The following is a 23,164-nucleotide window of genomic DNA, read 5'->3' on the forward strand; positions in this document are numbered from 1 at the left end:
AGTTTGTTGAAAAAAAGACGCTACCCAAATGATTAAACTTATTGTAAAACTAAAATAAGCTTTTACTTATCGTAAAAAAGTTTTTTAAACATTTTTTTATGATACGTTTAAATAAATAAATACTTAATTTTCCCAAATTGTTAAACAACCATAAAGTGCCTTGTAATAGTTTGAATATTTATTTCATCAAATGCTTGCACATAAATATATTCATATAGAGATGTATGTATAAGGGTATACAGTTGGGTTAAATATTTTTGTATAAATAGTGTATTTTTGTCGTATTCATACATATAACTGCCAAAGAGCACATCTTGTTTTAACAATAGCCACTTAGGTACTTCTGCGGTTAACGGTCGAATGCAGTTCAAAACACACAAACAACATCTAAAAAAATGCGTTTCGATATTGGCCGAGTTTAATACATTTCACTGTCTGTATATACGATTTATGGATAGATTGTATATAGGAGGGTGGAGATCAGCATATCAATTTTCACTTCATATATTTGTTTTTGTTTTTTTTTTGCAGAGAACAGGCAACACAAGTAGAACAACATCGAAAAAAATGCATTTTCTAAATATTTAAGTTCAATTAATTGTTTGCTTTTAACGATAACGGTAAATTTCTAGTTATTGTCCTTATATCTTTTTGTTGGATATTCGATTTCCGCTAAGATATATAAGTATTCGATTGGCTTTAATCAGCATTTTGTTTTGCACTCTTAATTGACTCCTGCCGCAGCATTATCATCACCTATGGAGGGCATCTCGACGAACCACAAATAATTCCCAGCCAGCATTGCGATGAAAATAAAACTAAATGAAACGTGTTTCGTTTTGTTTTTTGGTTTGGTGTGTAAAAAAACTCAAGTCTTTTTTTTTAGTGTAAACTAAACTAAAATCGCGAAAATAAAAATCACAAATCGGTAAAGAATTTCGCTCTAGGCTAAGGACGATGCACGCACACAAAACTTGATAATAGCTGCACTGGCTGTCTGTCGGCTGCAGATCCTGCTTAGGATGTCCCGATGACGCCGCCGGGTCCTGGCAGCCCACTGGGACGACCGGTCAGATACGAATCCACCTGCCGGGCGGCCTGGCGACCCTCGGTGATGGCCCAGACGACCAGCGACTGGCCTCGCCGGCAATCTGGAAAAAGAAATATGGAAAATGTAAATTGTGAATTGTGAATTAAACCCATGTAATCTGTTAAACTATAGAAACAATAATTAATACATTATTATTCACTTATTTATATATCTTATAACACCTAACGAATTTCTGGGTACGTTGAGTAAAATATCTAAATTTGGCTAAGTTAAATTTAAAGGTTTTTCTTTGGTTGATTAACAAATCTTAAAATAAATCACATAAAAATGAAAATTTAAATTTTTTTCAAGAATTTAAAAGAGAAGAAGTCTTAGACATTCAATGTACTTTTTGACGAACTTAAGAACTTTGTATCCATTTAGTTAAAATGAAGAACTTTCTACAATTCATTAACTTTTCCTAAAAAAAAACATATTGCTTCGAAAACTTACCGCCCGCCGCAAAGACCTTCGAGTTGGAGGTGCCATACTGTCCGTTGATGGCCTTGATGTTACCGCGCGGGTCCAGCTCCAGGCCCAGTTCGCCGGGCACCGTCTTCTCCGGCCCCAGGAAGCCCATGGCGAGCAGGATGAGGTCGGCCGGGAAGTACTTCTCCGAACCGGCCACCTCCTGCATGCGCCACTGGCCCGTCTCCGTCTTGGTCCACTCCACCTCGACGGTGTTCACGCCCTTGATGGCGCCGTTCTCGCCCACGAACTCCTTGGTGGTGGTGCAGTACTGCCGCGGATCCTTGCCCCACTTGAGCTTCACCTCCTCGTGGCCGTAGTCGACGCGGAAGACCTTCGGCCATTGTGGCCATGGGTTGTCCTCGGCACGCTTCTGCGGCGGCTCAGGCAGGATCTCAAAGGTCGTGATGCTCTTGGCGCCCTGACGCAGCGATGTGGCAATGCAATCGCATCCGGTGTCGCCACCGCCGATGATGATCACATCCTTGCCGGCGGCCGAGATGATGTCCTGCTTGCCGCCCAGCTGCTTCTTCTGCTGCGCCTCCAGGAACTCCATGGCGAAGTGGATGCCCTTCAGGTCGCGGTTGGCCAGCGGCAGGTCGCGGGGCCAAGTGGAGCCGGTGGTCAGGAGGACGGCATCGTACCTTGAGGGTAAAATAGGAAAATAAGTTTAGGAAATACATCAATATAGAATTGTTCAAAGGGAGTTTAAGAATTCGCTAATAACCCAATTTTAGTTAGTTTTTAAAAACCTTTTAGAGATTTTGAAAATTTACTCCGCTTCGAATTTTTCTTTAATTAATTTTTTACCATAAAAAAATTTGAGAAATTCTCTGAATATCTGCTTTCCATGTGCTTCAAAGTAATCTAGTTCTGATTTTGGGTAATATTAATTAAACTATATTTACTGTTTGATTTAAGTTATTTAGTGTGATATGGAAAATTGATTTAAGATGGTGCTTGGTTTAAGTTACTTTCTAAGATACCCTCACTAATTAAAATTTATCAAAAATATGGCAATAAAGCTTTATACATTTTGGCTCACTTAAAGAATTTTATGAATTTTAAACAGGCTTTGCTTAAATCTTATAATTACACTTACTCCTGCAGCAACTGCTCGGCCTTGAGGTCCTTGCCTACGTGGACATTGGTGCGGAACTCGATGCCCTCGTCGGCCATAAGGTCCACCCGCCGCTTGACCACCTCCTTGGACAGCTTCATCGTGGGAATGCCGTACTGCAGAAGTCCACCAACCCTATCGTTTCGCTCGAATACGGTGACGAAGTGGCCGGCGCGATTGAGCTGCTGGGATGCAGCCAAACCCGAGGGACCGGAACCCACGATGGCCACCCGCTTGCCGGTGCGAACCTCTGGAATCTCCGGCTTGATCCAGCCCTGCTCGAAGGCGTGATCGATGATGGCGCACTCGATGTTCTTGATCGTGACCGCCGGCTCCGAGATGCCCAAAACACAGGATCCCTCGCAGGGAGCGGGACACACGCGACCGGTGAACTCGGGGAAGTTGTTGGTCTGCAGCAGCTGACGCAGTGCCTCCTGCCACTCGCCGTGGAAGATGAGGTCGTTCCACTTGGGAATGATGTTGCCCAGCGGACAGCCCGTCGAATTGGACTGACAGAAGGGTACACCGCACTCCATGCAACGAGCAGCTTGAACCTTGAGGTTCTTCCTCACATGCGGGAAGTTGTAGACCTCATCCCAATCCTTCTGCCGCTCGCCAGCATCGCGATAGGGAGCCGCCTCCCGCTTGTACTTCACAAAGCCACGGGTCTTGTCCAGCACGCGATCGGCGCGCTTCTGCTCGAGTGCCACATCCTGGATGGACTCCTCGATGTCCTTGATGTGCGGCTCGTGCTTCCCGTTTCCATTTTCGATGGCGGACTTGAGGGGCTGCTCCACCGCCTGCTGCTCGGCCAAATCCTTGAGAGCCTTCTGGTATTCGTAGGGGAAGACCTTCACGAACTTGGCTTGGGCTTCGGCCCAGTTATCCAGCAACTCCTTGGCCACCTTGGAACCAGTTTTCTCGATGAAATCGGCCAACAGATTCTTGACCAGCTGCACATCCTCCTCAATCTCCAGCGGCAGCAGCTCCACACTTTCGGGATTAACCTTTGGTTTGAAGGAGCCATCCAAGTCATAAACGTAGGCAATGCCACCGGACATTCCAGCGGCAAAGTTGCGTCCCGTCAGGCCAAGGATCACCACCAGACCACCGGTCATGTACTCGCAACCGTGATCGCCAACTCCCTCCACCACGGCAGTTACTCCGGAATTGCGCACACAGAAGCGCTCGGAGGCGATTCCCCGGAAGTAGGCGGTTCCCTCGGTGGCTCCATACAGACAGACATTGCCCACGATCACGTTGAGGTGCGACTCGAAGGGAGCCGTGTCCTGCGGAGTGATGACCACGTTGCCACCGCACAGACCCTTGCCCACATAATCGTTGGCATCGCCCTTGAGGGTCACGTTGACTCCACGGGCAAGGAAAGCGCAGAAACTCTGGCCAGCAGAGCCCTCCAGGAAGATGTCGATGCTCTTGCCAGCGGGCAAACCAGCCTCACCATATTTGCTAAAAACAGAAAAGGAATATGCAATTAGTTTACAATTAATATTATAATAAATAAATAATTAAAGATCCTCCTTAAAAATATTTAAATATAATTAAAATAAAAATAAATAGATAAATGGAAAGAAAAAGAATACAAAGAATACTCTAAAGACTTAAGATATATTAGATCTCTTTTGTATGTGCAAACAAAGGTGACTTCTGCTTTAAATTAAAAGAAAACTCTTGGCAGTTGGAGACTAATTAAATAATAATAGATAATAGCCATCCCAAAAACAATCTAAATTTTAGAAATAACAACCAATAACCCACCAGGCAATATGGTAGCTCAAAGTAGAACCAAAGGCTCTCTCCTCATTGTGGATGCGCATCTTGACGGTGACATTGTCATCTGCCCCACTGAAAATCTGCTGAGCCTTGGCAATCAACTGGTTGTCGGCACGCTTCTCCAGCTGGAAGTCCTGCTTCACAGAACCACCAAGGATATTGGTGCCAGGACGCAGTTCCAAAGCTGGCTGCAGAAGCAACTTCAGATCCAGATTGCTGGCCTTGGAATCACGTTGGCTGGCCACGCGCAGAAGATCAGTGCGACCAATAAGATCCTGGAACTTGCGAATGCCCAAGCCAGCCATGATTTTGCGGATCTGAAAATAGGAACAATGAATGAGTATATCTATGAGGAATTACATATAAGCTTTATAGACATACATCTTCGGCCAGCATGAAGAAGAAGTTAATAACGTGCTCTGGCTTGCCAGTGAACTTCTTGCGCAGTTCAGGATCCTGGGTGGCAATGCCCACGGGGCAAGTATTCAAGTGGCACTTGCGCATCATGGTGCAGCCTTAAAAAAAAGTAATAAATAGAGATTTAAATATCAAGAACTCCCAAGTGAAATACTTACCCATGACAATCAGGGGAGCTGTACTGAAACCAAACTCATCGGCACCCAAAAGAGCAGCCACCACCACATCGAATCCAGTGCGCAGCTGTCCATCGGCTTGTACAATCACACTGTTGAAGGAGGAGGATGATCCAATAGCAAATGGCATATCCAAATCCAGAAGCCAGTTCCAGACCGTTTAGAGTGGGGAAGACACGACATAGAAAGGAAGGCAATGTTAGCAAACTCAATCCCGATTGAGGATCAATGTAATGAGAAGAAATTACGAATGGAGCACAGCGCGACGATCGTGATCGAGTGAGCGATTGAGTGGAGTGGAGTGGAGTAGAGCGAGTGGACGGGAGTTTGGATTTAGACTGGATCGATCGAATCGTGTTTTTCAGTCGGCTGCAACAATCGTGATTCAGTAGTTCGAGCTTGGAGATCACAGTTCAATGATCCTCTGTTCAATCAGCTTCTCTGTTTTTTAAAAGGACTTTCTCATCATTATCCGTTATCTTTTCAAGTGATCAGTTCTTTCTTTCTTTATAAGAATTGAAGATGTTGTACATCTTCTCTAAGCCAGACAAGATTCGCCCGTCCCCATCCGCCGTGTCATCGTCCTCCTGCCCACCGCCCACTGGCCACATGTACGAGGAGTTTCAATGGGGTTGTTTGTGTAGGGGGATCAGCCCAGTTTTCCGATGGAAAGATCAATCAATGGATCTCTGCTTTATTTGGGAATACATGTTCTGAACAGGTTTTCCAACGCTGTCATCTGGATAACCAGGCCACTTTCAGTAATGTATCGGTTCATGATTAGTAACAACAAGAGGAGAGAGCGGAATTGGCTCTGGGCCGGCTTCTCCTGGATCGGAAACTTACCGTGATCGCAGATTGTTCAGCACCAGCACCTGATGCGTCTCGGCCACGCCCAGTTCCCAGGGCAATCCGGCGTTCTTGATGCCAGTCCAAGAACTAGCACCGGTGCCTCCATCGTGTCCGGAAATAACAATGTGTTCGGCTTTGCCCTGTAATCAAATGGGAATTGTAATCTGTAAACCATATTTTATTTATCTAAAACTTACCTTAGCAACTCCTGAAGCCACCACACCCACTCCAACTTCCGAAACCAACTTCACACTGATCCGTGCATTCGGATTGGAGCACTTAAGATCGTAGATCAGCTCGGCCAGATCTTCAATGGAGTAGATATCGTGATGGGGCGGTGGTGAGATCAAACCCACTCCGGGCACCGACTTTCGGGTCTTGGCAATGTCCTTGGTCACCTTGTAGCCGGGCAGCTCGCCACCCTCGCCGGGCTTGGCTCCCTGGGCCATCTTGATCTGCAGATCGTCGGCGTTGGCCAAGTAGGATGCGGTTACGCCAAAGCGACCCGAAGCCACCTGCTTGATGGCCGAACGGCGGCTGTTGTTGGGATCCTGGTCTGTGAAGAGAGAAATTGATGTATATTGATTAAAAAAGTTAAAATCATTAGGGAGGAATATAAATAATACAAAAAATAAAGCAAATTGTACATATGTAAGACATAATGTTTAATAGGAAGTCACATATTTTTAAAATTTATTATTTTTTTTTAAGCGTAGACTAAATTGTCTGTTTATTTTTTTATAGTTATATTTTATTTATGATTAAGATATATTTATCTTGTTAACTTACTCAAATAACGATCGGAATCCTCGCCACCTTCGCCGGTGTTGCTCTTGCCGCCAATGCGATTCATGGTAATCGAGAGGGTCTGATGGGCCTCCAGGGAGATGCTGCCAAAGCTCATGGCACCAGTGGCGAAACTGTATTAAAACCAATAAAACAATGTTCCAATAATATCATTTAAGGAAACCCGAGAAGACCTACCGCTTGACAATCTCGCTGGCTGGTTCCACTTCCGAGATATCGATACTCTGCCGATCGGTGACAAACTCCAACTGACCACGAAGAGCACACTTCTTCACGCTGTCCAAAGTGGTTTTCTTGAAGGCTTCAAAAGCATCCAGGTTCTTGTTCACAGCCGCCTCCTGCAGGCTGCCAATGGAAGATGGCTCATTGATGTGGGCTTCGCCTCCATGACGCCAGTGGTACTGTCCAGGATTCCGCAGGATGCGCGTATCTGGAGCTGCCTTTCCATAAGTAAGTTGATAGCGCTCCAAACCCTCCTTGGCCAGAATCTCCAGGGTGACGCCACCAATGCGACTCTGGGTGCCGCGGAAGCACTTGGCCACCAGATCGTTGCCCAATCCCACGGCCTCGAAGATCTGGGCGCTCTTGTAAGACTGCAGAGTACTAATACCCATTTTGGCCATTACTTTGGCGATTCCCGTATCAATGGCTTGAGCGTAGGCAGCATAGATCTGCTTATCATTGACCTCCGGACCAATGACTCCATCATCCCGCAGAGCCTGAGCCAATTCAAAGGCCAAGTATGGACAGATGGCATCGGCTCCGTAGCCGAGGAGCACGCAAATGTGATGAACCTCCCGCGCTTCGGCAGTCTCCACCACAATGCCAACCTTCATGCGCTGCAGTGTTTCAATCAGATGATGATGCAGGGCACCCAGAGCCAACAAGGCCGACACTGCCACCTTGCCACCGGTTCCAGCTCCGCGATCGGAGATCACCAAAAGTTGGAAGCCAGCCTGAGCTGCCGCATAACCCTCGCGGCACACGCGATCGATGGCATCGAGGTAACCTTGGACGCCCTCGTTGAACTGGAATGTGATGTCCAGGACCTTGGTCCGCCAGCCGCGGTGCGTGTTCCGCTTGAGCAGCTGGGTGTCTGGAATGCTCAGTATGGGATTGGTGAGCCAAATGCGATGCACCTGCTGCGCCGACGGCTGCAGCAGATTCGCCTCCGGACCGAGGGGGCACTGCATCGACATGACCACCTTCTCGCGGAATGGATCAATGGGCGGATTGGTCACCTGGGCGAACAGCTGCTTGAAGTACTCGTACGGCACGGGCTGGAAGTTGGACAGACACGCCAGGGGAGCATCGTTGCCCATGGAGCCGAGGGCTTCTTTCCTGAAAACAGGAGGTTTGAGATTGAATGAGTTCTTTAGTTTTGTGTTGGAAACCTCTTTTCAGCTTAGAAAGGATTTTGTTAAGTTAAAAAAAAATGTAGGTTGAGACACTAAACAATATTACCCGAGGTCTTACCAATTCTCAATTAAAAAATAATGTAACACTTTTCAAAAATAGCAAAAGAAATCCTATATTCAAAAAACTAGTTTGCTTATAAATCTGTTGCTAAAAGTAATCTTTTAATCTCTTATGTTAAACATAAACTTACTTGTTCTTGAACATAGGAATGAGCAGCATGTTGACCGTTTCCGTGGTGTAACCAAAAAGCGAGAGCCTGGGATCAAAGATTCCCCTCTGCGAAGCGGGCAGCTTGGCCAACTCATCCACAGGCGGAGTATTCAGCACATTCGCATTGCGAATTTCATCCAAGGTAATCTGTTCAGGTATAAATAAATCCCATTAAAATTTATACAAATCAATGAAAAGCTTTAGCAATCAAAGGGCATGCAAAATGAAACGCAACGGGGTGGCAAAAACGGAACTCAATACTACTCAAGACTACTTTTTGAGGGAGGCCAAAGGACGAAAAGCTAGGACCTAGGGCAATCTGGGTTTCATAACTCACCATCTGCATCAGATCCACAAATAAAATACACACAGATTGAGATTAAGGGATAGCATGAGAGAATGGACAAATTTAGACCAGATATAGATTATTATAATATTAGTTATCTTTTGAAATTTTGTGTCTAGAGATGAGTTCGTGTCTTGAGATGATTAGTGGGAATCGAGCCTGTGAGCCTGATATGTGTGTGTTAAGGTGACTGGATTTATTGCACAAAAATCTAAGAACATTTATAAGAACTTGGAAATATAATAAGTAAAAAGATTGAAGATTATTAATTCTTATTCCAAGATAATTTACTTTAAAATGTTCTTAAATATTTGTGCAATTAATCTCCAAAATCGCAACTCACCTTCTGCTGCAACCATTCGGAGTGAGGCCGCGACTTGGCGATCTTGGACTTCAACTCGATGTCCTGGATGAGCTTCTGCTCCTTGGTGTCCACCAGCAACATTCTGCCGGGCTTCAAGCGGCTCTTGAGGGTCACCTGCGACGGGTCCACATCGTAAACTCCAACCTCGGAGGCCATGACCAGCACGTTCTCCTTGGTCACGTAGAAACGCGAGGGACGCAGTCCGTTGCGATCCAAGACGGCGCCAATGTAGCGACCATCCGTGAAGCTGATGAGAGCCGGTCCATCCCAGGGCTCCATCACACAGGCGGCCCAGTGGTAGAAGTCGCGCTTCTCCTGCGGCATGGTTTTATCATTCTGCCACGCCTCCGGAACCATGGTCATCACCGATTCCGGCAGCGATCTCTCGCTGGCCATGGTCAGGAATTCCAGCACGCAATCGAAGCTACCGGAATCCGAGAGATTCGGCTCCACCACGGGATAGAGTTTCTTCAGCTGATCCCCAAAGAGATCCGACTGCATGACGCCCTCGCGAGCCTTCATCAGGTTCACATTTCCCCGCAGCGTGTTGATCTCACCATTGTGGGCCAAAACCCTCAAGGGATGAGCTCTTTCCCAGCTGGGGAAGGTGTTGGTGGAGAATCGAGTGTGGACCAAAGCCAAGTAGGTCTCGAACTCCGGATCCTTGAGATCCGTGTAGTAGTTCCACAGCTGGTCGGAGGTGAAGAGACCCTTGTAAACCACTGTGCGATCAGAGAGGGAACAGATGTAGAACCGTCGACCCGGCTTGATCAACTCGTGGCTGGCCCTCTTCCTCAGGACGAAGACCTGCCGCTCGAAGGCCTTTTCATCACTTCCGGCCGGACGACGAACGAACACCTGACGCGACAGGGGCTCCGACTTGCGGGCCACCACTCCGATGGCCGACTGATTGGCCGGCACGGTGCGCCAGGCAATAACCTCCAGACCGAGACTCTTGGCCAGATCGTCGAACTCCTTCTCGGCGGCCGAGTGCTGGGCCTCGTCCAGATAGAAAATACCAGTGGCATAGTCACCCAACTCCGGCAAGGTTACACCCTGCTTAGCACTGCAAATGGAAAGGGTAACCAAAGGATATAAGTATTAGAATAATTTGATTCTACTAAGAAAGAAAGGATTAAGAACATTTTTTAGTCTTCAAGATATAGTTATTTTAACCTCCTTTTATTTTTATTAGGAAAATGGCAAGGATTTTGAGTCACGACCGATAATTATCGGAGAAACTTTTTTTAAAGAATTTTTTTTAGAAAATTCCATACCATTAATCTATTTACTTAGGAAAAACGCACCTAAATTACTCAGATACTTTTATAGATAATGGATTTTTTTATTTATGAATTATGCTACCTTTTGTAGAAATCTATCCAAATTTAAAGGAATCAAATCCCATTTAATTTTATAAATAAAATACTTTCTAGACATTTTTATTGGGTCACGGCTGCGTCGCACTACTTGGATAAATAATCTGGTCCAAAAGTAATGCGCCATTAAATCACAGAGTGTCAGGTTTCCATTTGGCGAAATTGAATCTCTGAGTCGCTCGGTTCAGTTACTCAGTCGTTCGTTCATTCATCGCGCCATTCCAAATCAACGGAATCCATTGAGTGCCGGTGACGAAATGAGTCCGCCACAAGTCGCACCTTATCAGCGGCTCTCTATGGAGAAGCTGTCAGCGGTCCAGTCGTCACAACCTATAGAACCCCTCGCAAGTATGCACCTCCCATCCCGCCCACCAGTCCGCTTGAATCGTCTGTCCACCTGTTTTAGCAATCAGACATGCATTCATACACGGTGGAAAAAATCAGGGTGAAAGTTACAAAATGAAATAAAATAAAAGTATAGAAAAAAAATCGATCAACAACTTTTTTACTTGATTTATAATTTTTATAATTTATTTTTTTGACACTTATTATATTATACTATAATTTAAAATTTTAATATCCAAATTCAAAACAATCAGAAAGGCCTCACTTTTGCTTATATCATTACGTGTACAATTATTTTAAATCGAATTATTAAATGTATTTTAATTGGAAGTTAAGTACACCTTTATTTCAGGCAATTTTCTTTATATGATAATTTAATACGAGCCACAAAGTCTTTTTTTCAAGTTCACTTGGGAATGAGCTGAGCTTAAGCTGTAACCGAAGCTCGTTCTTATTACGCCTCAGAATTTCGCTCGATCCGTTGGACGAGACGTACTGCCAAAGTGTTTTGCCATAATTTCGCAATTAGTCCAAGACTTGAAGCGGTCCTTGAACTTGGCATTCGCCGACTTGTTGCTCTGAGATCGCAATCGCAATGAACAGCTTTCCATCGGTTGGCACGTGCGTGTCCAGAGCGAATTTCTTCCTCTCGGATTGGCATGCAAAGTATTTCACAATTTCTTTCCTCAAGCGGAACCCAAAAACGTCCAGAACCCCACCAGAAAATGTTCGGACATATCAATTAAACCCGCGGGCAGACGATAATTAAACTAGATTTATGGGACTGTCGTGCGACATTACGCGTTTTAATGACCCAACCAGTTGCGACCGTCCATCTATCATCTCCTATATTGTCTATATTATGTATTATGACAGCTGAACAACTAATTACATAGCAAATAGTTTCAAATTCGCGCCATTGATTAGCGCATTGAGTTGTAAATCGATCGGACAGTGCCATTTTTATTAGCTGGGGTTCGGGAGATACGCTTTTCATGTGATCCCATGGATTGGAAAACTCAACAATAGTTCCTTTCTTAGAATAAATTCAACTTAAAGACCCTAGCAACAGAAATTTTATTAATAGTTAAATGAAATATTATTTAAAGGTCAACATAATTGAGCTTTGATTTAAATACTCCCAAACATTGAAATCTAAATTTGACTTTGATTTGAACGATTTAAATCAGTTAACCTTAAAAAAATCTTAAATAATTTTTTAATATACGAAGAAATTTAAACACAGAAAAAATAGATTTCATTTGTTAATATAAATTTCTTGACCTACCCTAAATTATGAACATGAAAATGCTATATTAGTACTACTTATCACTCAAGCTTTTAATTTAAATATTCGATGGTAAAATTCCCAGATTACTCTTTACTTAGAATGCCTCAAATTACTCGGACTAAACCACATTAGTATGCATATTTGGCACACTGGATTAAGTGGAGAAAACGAGGGGACTACGAATGGGGAACCTTGCCGTGTTTTTCCATTGGGCGTAGTTGAGCTTAATAATTTAATATAATATCGTGGGATGGAATAATTTGCACAAAGTAATTGGCTGCAAATGGCCTCTATTCTGCTACCCACTTAGACGATTCCCTAAAAAAACATTTCATCCCATATATAGCCTATTAAAAATATATACTAGGGGTATGTGTGTTTACCGATTCTGGGCAAAGCGTGACGAAAACAAGAACCGTGCCAAAATGCTGACAAAATAAACAGAAAAACAAAAAATAAGTCCGATGGGAGCAGAGAGCAGATGTTGGGTTGTCGAATCTCTATAGGTATATGGTACGTATAGGAAAGTACTCTCCTACATATCTACATATCTGTTTATATATATGACCGTGGCTGGGTTCTCGGTCTCCGAGTCTCAGTGGGGATATATCGCTGTGGATCTGTGGATGTGCTTCATTTCAGCAGACTATTTTTGACGTGCTCGATTTCTTTCCTCACGGTACGTTAAGATTTAGCCAATAAAAAAAGTAAGTCGACGGTAAAAGCCAAATGCAAAATTAAATGCTCTGCAGGAAGAAGTGAGTTCGGAAGTCCACAAAAGAACGTCAACTTCTTAATTATATACAGGGTTCTTACTAATTAATACAGTAGCTTTCAGTAGCTAAACGTAGTCAATAAATCTTACTCGAAATTGTTAACTCATCACTCTGACACAATGGTTTTATTGGGGACTTATTAGGGACTAATGACCCTATCGCTAAATTGAATTATAAGTCTTATCCTAAAATTTCTTATCAATTGCTAAAATAAAGATAAGAAAACATGAAAGAAAATTTAACCTCACGTGATTTTCCTATTATCGAAAAAGATTTAAGAAATGCTATTATTTTAGTTCGTTAAAAACATAAAAGTGTAGAGATCGAAAAAAGATAAGATTTAAGTTAAGATTTAAGATAAGATTTAAGATAAGATTTATTACTTAAATGAATTCGATAAAATGCAAACTGAAATACTAAGTGAATAATACTTTTTTAAGAGAGTAGATCCTAAACTGATAGACAGCGACAAACGACACGACAGCTTTGAGCTATTTTTGTATTTCGCGCACGAGATCGCGGCGATATCGTCTCACTTTGCCCCCCTGCCCATCGACAGGTCCCGTGTAAGCGGTCTGTTCATCAGTGGCGACGGCGCCAGAGGAACCGGCATCAGTAAACATATATTTTATGTTTGTACATATGTAGTATGTAGTATACAGAGGTTGAACTTACAGAGCCTTGAAGTAGAGTCCGTGAGGAATGGAAGCCAAGACGCCAGCGCCATCGCCAGTGTCATTGTCACAGGCGCAGGCGCCGCGGTGATTCATCCGTTCTGAGAGGGTCTGGGCATCACGTAAAATCTATATTTTTGATAGGAAAATCAGATGATTTAGTTCACTATGTAGGAAAAATTAAAACTCCTTAACAACATGCTTAAAAACTTTTTTGAATCACAAAAATGGTTTAATTTTTTTTTTTTTAGCAGTTATACTGATAAGAATAATACAATTCTTTCTTATGAATAATATTTCCAAAAATATTTTTCGGAAGTCACAATTATATAAAAAACCAAACCTATAAATATTTAATTTTTTATAATGCGAAATGATTTTTTGTAAAAAAAAAATTTTAGACCTCAAAGTTTGTTTCTAATTCTTACCTTGTGAGAGCGCTTGCCATCGATGGCCACGATGAAACCGACTCCACAGGCCTCGTGCTCGTTCTGGGGATCGTATAATCCCTGTTTTCCAGGTGCCTCCCATGGCATTTGCTGCTGCTGTTGCTGCTGCTCATCCTGGACATCCTGATCCTGCTGCTCCTCGCTCAAATGCAATTCATTCGATTGTTCGATGTTGTCGCTACTGCCGCTGCCGCCGATGGCCGAATTATCGAAATTATCGACGAAATCACCGATGGTCGACGTTGATGTTGTTGTTGCTTCAACAGTTGCACATTCAAATTCGCAATTGTCAGTGATTGTTGGTGCCATTATACGTTGTTACCGTTGCACTTGCTGAAAATCTCTTGGGTACTAATTTGATTTTCACTCGGTTTTTTTCTTGTTCTGTGTTGAATTTGCGTGTTCACACCGTTTAAAGGTAACAGTTTTTTTCTGGTTTAATAAGCACTGTTAAATCAGTTTATTGCCTGAAAAAAAATATTAAAAACAAATTTAAATTTCTTTTCTTTTAGATTCAAACGCTGCTGCACTTGAAAATTATTTTTTGCACGTTATTCGGATATTTTTTTGGCTCGTTTTTTTGCACTATTTTCACACACATACATTTATGCACAGCTAGATATTTTTTGTGTAATTATTTCGATTTTATCCCGCTGCTGGCACACGCGACACTGACGGCTGCTCACAAGCGAATGAGCGCCGTTGGAGCTTCGCGGCAGCGTCGAACCCCCAAGATCAGTCGCTCTCCTCGAAACGGTGGCGCACTCACTCACCAGCCCATATACTATATAGCCGCTATATCTCTCTCTCTACGATTTGCCCACAATCAGGCGCCTGATTCAATTCAGAATCAATATCATGTAATGCAACTCAGCTTATCAGAAAAATAATTACGGGCAAACTTCAGTAATTCAAACCTGCTTAATTGAAATTGGTAGCGGGAAAACCTGATTAATAATTTTGGTGTAGATGATAAAGGTTATTATTTTTAATTCTTCAAGCGATGTTTCTAGAATTTTTTAAGTAATTTGATTTCATTGCTATATTTTTTATTATGAACTTTAAAATCTTATAACTTTATATTTGCGTAATGTTGTTTTGTATTTCCAACTACAAACTGTAATTCCAATTCTCTCGATTTCTTGCCACCCCTTTACTCAGTGCACCTCTTCACCTGAATGGGTTTTCTAAATTGCTCCCTAAATAGACAGTTTGACGATCGGTAGATAGATCGTTCAATTGACTGACAGTGCGGTTGAACAATCATTGCATCCAGAAGTGGAACCTTGAATAAAGTGCGCATACGTAATGCAACTGAATCGCCCCATATTTACATTGTTTTATCGAACTAGGAACGGCAGTGGTTTGAAATCGTTAAACCTTATCAAATGCAATGGTGGAATGCTCTATATATATATATAAACCTTTCAAGCTGCGGCACAATCGGCATGCATAACAAAAACAAAATGCTTTAAAATGCGATTTACAATAAAATGATTTGGGCAATAACAATTTGAAATATGCGAAATAAATAACAAAACAAATTTTGTTTTTCAGCGAAATACTGACAAAAATAACGACAAAAGAAAAAATGACACAAGATCGGTTGTTGTTTTAGGATTATAATTTTAGAAATATTTTGTTGAATTTCGATGGAGCTCCATCTCAAATCTTTGACAGATCAGCTCAGCAATAATTAACTGTCACCCACGGAATAATATTTTCATTTACATATCTTTCTATGGGGTCTTTCAACTTTTGACCACAGAAATGCATTTGAAAATACATATTTTTCAGATACATTTTTGCTCTCCATAAGCACAGATATAAATAGATTCTCCATTAGAAGATCATGTTTGTCTGAGATTGTTTTCTAAAATTTTCCATCGCGCTTTGCGCTTGATTAAACTTCGCCATAAATCCTTTTTCTAGAAATAGCCCAATAATTTAGTGGGATTCGTTTAATTAGACCCACATAAACTTATCAATCAAAAAGGTGCGTGATTAGAAGAAATGAGAGAAGTGTTAGATAAGTTCCAAGTTCATGGTTTATATTGGCCATAGGAAATTATTTCCCATCTTATCAGACACTTTCTTATTTGGTCTGAAGGCGAATGAATAGTATGAATTATAGGCATTCGCTGGTTCAAAGTCCCAGAGAGCGATCGAAATTATCTGGCCGGGGCGACAACGTCACATCGCAATCTTCGGCGAACCATTCGGGTGACACATTCTCGCCGTCTCGCCACTTGGGGCGACTTGTGGAGAGCTAAGAATATACGGGGGGTTCGGAACCGGTTCCCGGCTGCACCTAGCAGATAAGTGCCGAAAATTTCTCAAGCGATAACAATTTCTATTGCGAAGAATCTACCTGGTGGTGCAGAGTACTGGTGGGTATACCTTACAAAATATATGACCGATGGATTGATACCAAACATGATCTTCAAGTAAAATGTTTTATTAAATAAATAAATATTCAATAGGAAAACCTTTTTTAGTAAATGTAGAAATATTAAACTTTTTACAAAAATATTCAAAATGTAACACCTCAAAAATATTGTAAAAAAGTTAAAATTCATCAAAAAATATATTGTAAGGGGTATCGCATCTTTGAGCATCACTTCTCTAAACATTTTTATGTTGTTAGATGGTTTTTATTTTGGCGGTTTGGTATCAGGCGTCTTACACGTGCTTGGTGAATGTCTACGATTCCAGAGGAAGAGGGAATAGAACATTTTTTTCATTATGTTTTATTTCCTTTTTTTTTATAAGTTAATAAACTTTTTGGCATTCCGCACGCCCGTGTTCCCCCCTGTGATTCCACACACCAGATAAGACCCATTCACGGCACTGGCACGAAGAACCTAATGGCACACTGAACTTAACTTGGGGGTTTGGGAAGGTTTTTTCCTTTCAAAGTTAACGGGACCGAAGCGCAGAGATTACGGCGTTCCATTGGGGAGCAATGCTACAAGGGGCTATTCACGATTTGCATGCGTGATTGAGAGGAATGGTCTATAAATACACCACATGTTCGATTTCGGGCTGCATGCGTAATAGAACCCCGGATCGATAAGGCTTGTGGAGCGCGAAAATGTGACGTAGACGGGACAATAGCCCACCTCGGGACTGGGAATCCATGATCTGATCTAGGTTCAGTGGAAAAGTTTTACCCTAAGATAAGAACACACCATGCAGAACAAAAATAGGATATATAGAAGAACAAATTTCGGTTGCTTTTTATGGCCACAGAAGCCGCAATAAAACTTGATGATCGTGACTTGAATAAAACCCATATCTGGGATTATATATATGCAATAGCAAAGGTTAAAACAAAGTCGTATTTTCTTTTTTATAAAACAGATAAAAGGAGTGAGCAAATGGTTCCAGTTATGTCATCAAAGATAAATAGAATGCTAATGGAATTAAATAAATTGCTAAAATAATAATAGAGTAGAAGTAAATTGTTCAATCCCAAGTAATTTCTGCCTTTCTTTATCTTTGATTGACAAATTTTTATTTCCGTTCTTTAATTCTTGACATTTCCGCCGCTCTCCTTGCATAACTTTTCAAATGCGTCAGTAGAAAGCTATTTTCAGTTAAGAGATACATATACTTTATCTTGACGTTTAAAGCATAAATTGCACAGAAATTATTGATCACGTGTTGAGTGGTATTTACAAATTGTTTTGACATTTCAGTAATTAAATTACAGTTAATTGTTTAATGAGTTGTAGACACTGTTCCAGGGAACTTAAATCGCAGACGCTTCTCAAAAGTCAACGTAAATATTTGGTCTTCCATTCGGGCGAAAAGAAAAAGGAGAAAATGAAAACAAAAGCAAAGAAATCCAATACAGCAAACAAGTCTGCAGACTAACAGATGAGAATAGATCGTAGAATAAAGAGCAGACCGGATAAATCGGAGAGAGATATAGCCACACACATTGCGTTGGCTCAAAGTCCGAAACGCGCCAGCCGCATGTGGTTCACATCTACAATGAAATCCCACTGAAATCCGTGTATTACGATATTTAGGAACGTCTATAGATACTCCCCTGTGATATTGTATATATATTTATAATGTAAACAAGCGCAGGCAACAAGTTTCAATAACCCCAAACGTTGAGATAAATAAATAAATTATGCGACGACAGCATTGCGTGTGGTTAGTTCGGCCAAGGGATGGGGCATGGCACGAGTCCCGTTATCAAGGAGTTAATTACAATCGATGGTCCTAATGGGTGCCAGGATCCCACAATGAAAAAGCCATTAGCCACAAAGAACTTTCTTCCGTTCCCCAATCTGAAATCGGTGAAACACCCAACTCCGGTAGCCGCCGTCGCTATAAACTTTGTATTTCAGCGATTTACGATATGATTTGGCCGGAATTCGACGGAGGATCCATTAGGGGGGTGGTTCTATTGCCGTTATAAATGCGCATTATCTGACCCGGCTGGGCGCTTATCAGGTAGTCGGGGCCAACTTTATTGCTACCCCCGCTTGTTTTATGGCCTCCAACCTGTGCACTTGAGTCAGCTGTGCAAAGTTTTCGGTGGGGATTTCGCGGGGGAATTCCGAAAGGGATCACCCCAATTGCTTTAAAAATAGTTACAATTGGTTTTCATTATCGCCTGGTCGACTGTTTAATTAGAGATTCCCCACTGGGCATCTTGCGGTTTAGTTTTTATTGCGCCTCGGCATTACGTTGAAGTAATTACAATTATGAGAACTATTTTTATCTACACCTACAGTGGGCGCCAGGGCTGTAAGAGCTGATAATTAACCTTGTTCAATAACCCCTTTAATAACAAAATCAGTCAAATTGCTGATAACTTGTTTTAGCTTGAACTGAATGATAAATAACAAAAGGTGTTATTAAATCTTGTAACTTTTGTACTTATTATGAGGGTCTTACGATAAATATTTTGATAACTAATTTAACTTCGAATGTTGAAGGTCCAAAGATAAATTTGTATCTCAGAAGTGCTAACAAATCGTTAATTATCATGAACTTCTTAAGTTCTATAGCTTCACGAGTAATGTACAAACATATCATGCAACGCTACACATACCGAATATCTTGTTGATTACCAGATTTATTAGAAATTAACTGTAACAGGTTTATAAATTCCTATGTATATTGAATTTCAATTTTTATAAACAATGTAAACAATAAATAAACAGAATACCCGTCTGGTTTAACTATAGGGTCTAGACTGTAGATTATCAAAAAATTTAAAGACACCATAAAACAATGATTTGATGGAAATAACTTAATGTTCCTTGAAGTCTTTATTTTTAGTTTAAAAAACCAAAAAATATAACGTTTTGAAATAAACATTTATTAAATATTTAATACCTAAAACATAAAATATGAAATAGCTTTGAGAATGTTTCCAGTCGGTCGGTTTATTCTCTCTATAAATTCTTGTCTGTCCCTAGAAATTTATCGCAGCTGGTTGCTATTTATGGCATAGGTGCGGACAACACCCCACCAACCCCACCACATTCCACCCACTCCCCAAACCCCGCTAATTAAGAGGAGACTACAGTTTGCAGTCAATAAACAAGCAACGTCGCAATTTGCATTAGTTTTCAATGACTATATCTGGCTGGGTTGGGTTGCACGTTTGGGGTAGGTTGCCCGGCCCTTTCAGATCCCCTTTCTCCAACATCTCTCTTCATAACCAGAGTTATGTAAATAGAATCCAAGTAAATTGCAGAGGGGAGCTGACTCACACGAAAGAGGCACCGTGTCTTGGGTCTCGAGTTCTGGGTGCTTCTGTTTACTTTTCACTACAAGAGACCTCGGGACCAGGCTTATCAGCATTCTAGAGAAGTATAGGTAATCCTGACGATAGAATAGCAATCGAGGTACAACCTTAATTGTTAAAAAGCCAGAAGTCTGTCGACGATGTCAAGTCGAAATAAATTAATTCATTTTAGCAATTGTGAACAATATTTTTCCACCCTTTTGGATTTGAAAGGGTATTGCTTGAGAGGGAAAACCCCGTCAACTTTTGAAAAGTAATAAGTATTTTTATTTGCAGATTAAAGTGTTCATATTGAAATTTCTTTAAATATATTAATTTAAAGAATATAGAACTAATAATTCTCCGCACTGGTAAAAATTTTGATGTAAAATATTGAATATCTTATTGATAGGCTAACGTTATCTGAACACAACAATTTCATTGTAGCTTAATGATGAAGCAGAATAGCTCATACGCTTTGAATTTGTTAGTGTTTAAATGAGAAAGCCTAATCAAGAGTAAACTGATTGTTATGTTATCGTTATTTGTGTGGGCACTTGATTTATATCCCCACCATTCCCGCTTTCACATTTTAGAGGCTGCGACGCAATTGAAAAGTTTTCCGTTTGGAAATTCACTGAACCATTAAACCAAACTTGCGGCGCCACCTTATTTCAAGCAAGACCGCAAAAAATATCCGATTTCAAAAGGGAAAAGAATTCAACTAGAAGGCGTGCCCATTGTTACGACTACATTTTTTACTTTCCATTAGAAAAAAAGGATGTTTAGCTTTTGCATTTCATCTTCAGAAAGCCGTGATAAGCCTAAAGAGCTTTAAACGCTCTTAGCCGCATGAGGAGGCTTGGTCCACACTTCCGGGGAAATCTTTCACAATCTTTTCTTAAGTCCTTTGTCTACAGCCCTTTATTTGCTCGCTTAGTTTCGCACAATCCTTTTCAAGTGCTTGCACACATACACAAAAAATGGGTAATAAAACAAAGGCGAGACCGTTATCCTTTAAATTTAAGTGCAATCGAATTGAGAAAGACTTTCTCTCTTTGGGAATTACAAAGTGACGTACTGATTACATAACTGTTATGTCAGGAGAGAAAACCGGACGAATGGGTGGGTGAGAGAGCGTGTGGGGATTAGAGAGCGAGCTCGGAAGCTGCCACCCACGCAGAGAGAAAGTGTAAATGTCAAAGGGCTCTGACGTAAATAGACAAAAGTTTGCCACCCACATATAGGCATAAATACTGGGAATAATAATAGTTTTAGGATTATGCTATTTTATTGTTTATTACAAGTTCAGCATTTTCTCTTTTTTATGGTCCAAAGCATAAAACCTTTTGGAAAAAGAACAACTTTCTTTCTTGAATGAAATGTTGAGTATGTACCGATTCATTCTTCTTCCTTAAAATTTATTAAAACCAGGTCTACCAAAAATTTTTTCTGTGTAGAAAAGGATACTGCAGTAGATAAATAGACACACACAGTGGCTGTCATTAATTTTGATGCAGCAATTAGGCAAAACAATTTGCGGCATTCAGTGGCCGCAGCTTTTATGCTGTCACTGTTCACGGCAAGGGAGATGAGGAGGGATGGGGGAATCGGTGAAGAGGAGACGAAATCACTGCCATGGCCCTTCAAAGCGGAGCGGAGCTAACCTTACTCTGACCTTGGAGCGGAGCGAGAGGGAGAAAAGAGCAGCTGTCTGCATCGTACATGTCTGCAGTTGATCGGAGGGGGGCCGGTTATAGGCGTAAGGCGGAAAAGGGGCGGGAAATGGCGAAACAAGATTCACAAACGAAGCACAAACCATAAAATAGTCAACGAGTAAGAAGAGGAGGGGTGGTGGTGAAAAGTGGGGTACCATCGAGAAGAGAACTTCAGAACAGCGGCAAAAAACAAGAACAAGAACGTAAAGCTTGTGGCAGGGCGGCAAGGCACAGTCCATGTTATTCTAATATGCCTAAAATTAGATATACTTTTTTGCTTACATTTTTCTTATAGTTTGGATGCTAATAAATGATAACAGAAAGCCATGTATTCCATTTATTATTTTTTATGAGTAACAAAATAAAATTCCTAGTATTAAGTAGTGGTAGTGCAGTTTTGCCTGCAGTCACAGCTAAACTTATTGAAAAAACAGACCGAAGTGTTAATTTATTAAAATATTACATTCATTAACTTTAGTATCACTTAAAATGCTTAAATACAATTTGCAACTTTACCGTAAACAACAATAAACAATAATTAGAGAATAAGTGTTGCCATGAATCAATGCATTTAAGTGTCCAGACCACTCACGGCCACATTGCAGCTAATATTCTGTCCCCCACTGTAAGTTCTGGTGTGGGAGCTTCAGCTCTCCTACTTCTTCTTCCTGCTCTCTGATTCTGCTTCCTCTTCCTACAATCCCGCTTTTCTATGTGTGTGTGTGTGCGCCACGTAAAATTTATTGATTTTCCAGAGGAACTCCTACGGGAATTGAAGAGAAAGAGTGGGAAATTAGGTACCGCGGAACCCCCTTATCTATTTTCCGTACTACGTTTTTTCTTATTCCCCAACTTTTTGTATCAAGCACGCTAGGTTTCTATATGTATGTGTGTGTTGAGTAATTTGCATATCACTTTTTCTAAGCCACAAAAAATGAACTCCACGCATATTTTAAATTTACTTTAGACTTTGCTGATAAGCCGCTTCACTTTGCGCCGACTTAAGATTTTTGCGCTTTTCACAAAACCAAGAACTTTTAAGTTTTTCACTTTTTCACTTGCTTTAAGCACTTCCACTTCGATTTGGCTTGAAATATTTTCTGACTTTTCCGCGTGTTCAGAATACGTGCGTTTTTTTCAAAAGACCGAATGAGAATGAGCGAATAGGACGAAAATCGCAACTATCCCCCAAAGAGAGCAAGCAAATAAGGGGAGAGCCAAAGAGAGCTAAAATTGCGTGAGAGTTTATATGGAGTGGGGCTATTATTTTTTGCTTTTATCTTGGTTTCTTTTTAACGAAACATTTAAATTCAATCCTTATCCCTTTACTTTATTTTTATAAAAAAAAGCTAGCATCCTAGCCTAATACGTTTAACTTATGTTTTAATTAACATCTTTTTGATTCTCGGCTTCATTTACAAAAGTTTTTATTTATAAGCAGCAACAAAAATATAACTGAATACTGAGAAGTTTAGAGAGATGATACATATTAAAAAAGCGCTGCAGGTATTAGTGTAGAACCTAAAAGTCTGACATTATATTTAATTTTAGTTATTTATTATCCTTAAGCTCAGATATTTAAAGCTCTCCAATAAAGACCGTTACACGCTCCGCTGCCTACTGTCAAAAGCTGCTTGCTATGGGGTCAGTATATTTTCTCCAGTGTTTTGTGTTTTTCGACATATGATTGTAGGTGACTAGGGCTGCCGAACAATAA

General features: G+C 41.2%; 1 protein-coding gene across 7 annotated transcripts; it reads right to left on the bottom strand.

Moving 5' to 3' along the window:
• Window positions 1-156: 156 nt before the first annotated feature.
• Window positions 157-22,584, bottom strand: LOC108089463 (glutamate synthase [NADH], amyloplastic). Of its 7 annotated transcripts, none has more exons than XM_017187710.2 (16): window positions 22,410-22,584; window positions 13,954-14,441; window positions 13,527-13,654; window positions 9,040-10,126; window positions 8,688-8,690; window positions 8,331-8,497; window positions 6,899-8,062; window positions 6,704-6,834; window positions 6,112-6,470; window positions 5,909-6,054; window positions 5,045-5,154; window positions 4,851-4,984; window positions 4,455-4,786; window positions 2,661-4,145; window positions 1,544-2,202; window positions 157-1,151 (listed from the first exon to the last, which is right to left on the bottom strand). In XM_017187710.2, exons 2-16 carry the CDS (start codon window positions 14,281-14,283, stop codon window positions 1,018-1,020), a joined length of 6,369 nt encoding a protein of 2,122 aa, XP_017043199.1. In that variant the 5' UTR covers window positions 14,284-14,441; window positions 22,410-22,584; the 3' UTR covers window positions 157-1,017. The 7 variants fall into 7 exon arrangements, 6 of the variants coding, with proteins under 6 accessions (XP_017043199.1, XP_017043198.1, XP_017043200.1 ...); XM_017187709.2 differs by lacking the exon at window positions 22,410-22,584 and adding an exon at window positions 14,578-14,678; XM_017187711.2 differs by lacking the exon at window positions 22,410-22,584 and adding an exon at window positions 14,574-14,648.
• Between the last annotated feature and the right edge of the window lie 580 nt (window positions 22,585-23,164).

Source organism: Drosophila ficusphila, unplaced genomic scaffold (genome assembly GCF_018152265.1).
Source record: "Drosophila ficusphila isolate 14025-0441.05 unplaced genomic scaffold, ASM1815226v1 contig_286, whole genome shotgun sequence".
Lineage (NCBI taxonomy): Eukaryota > Metazoa > Arthropoda > Insecta > Diptera > Drosophilidae > Drosophila > Drosophila ficusphila.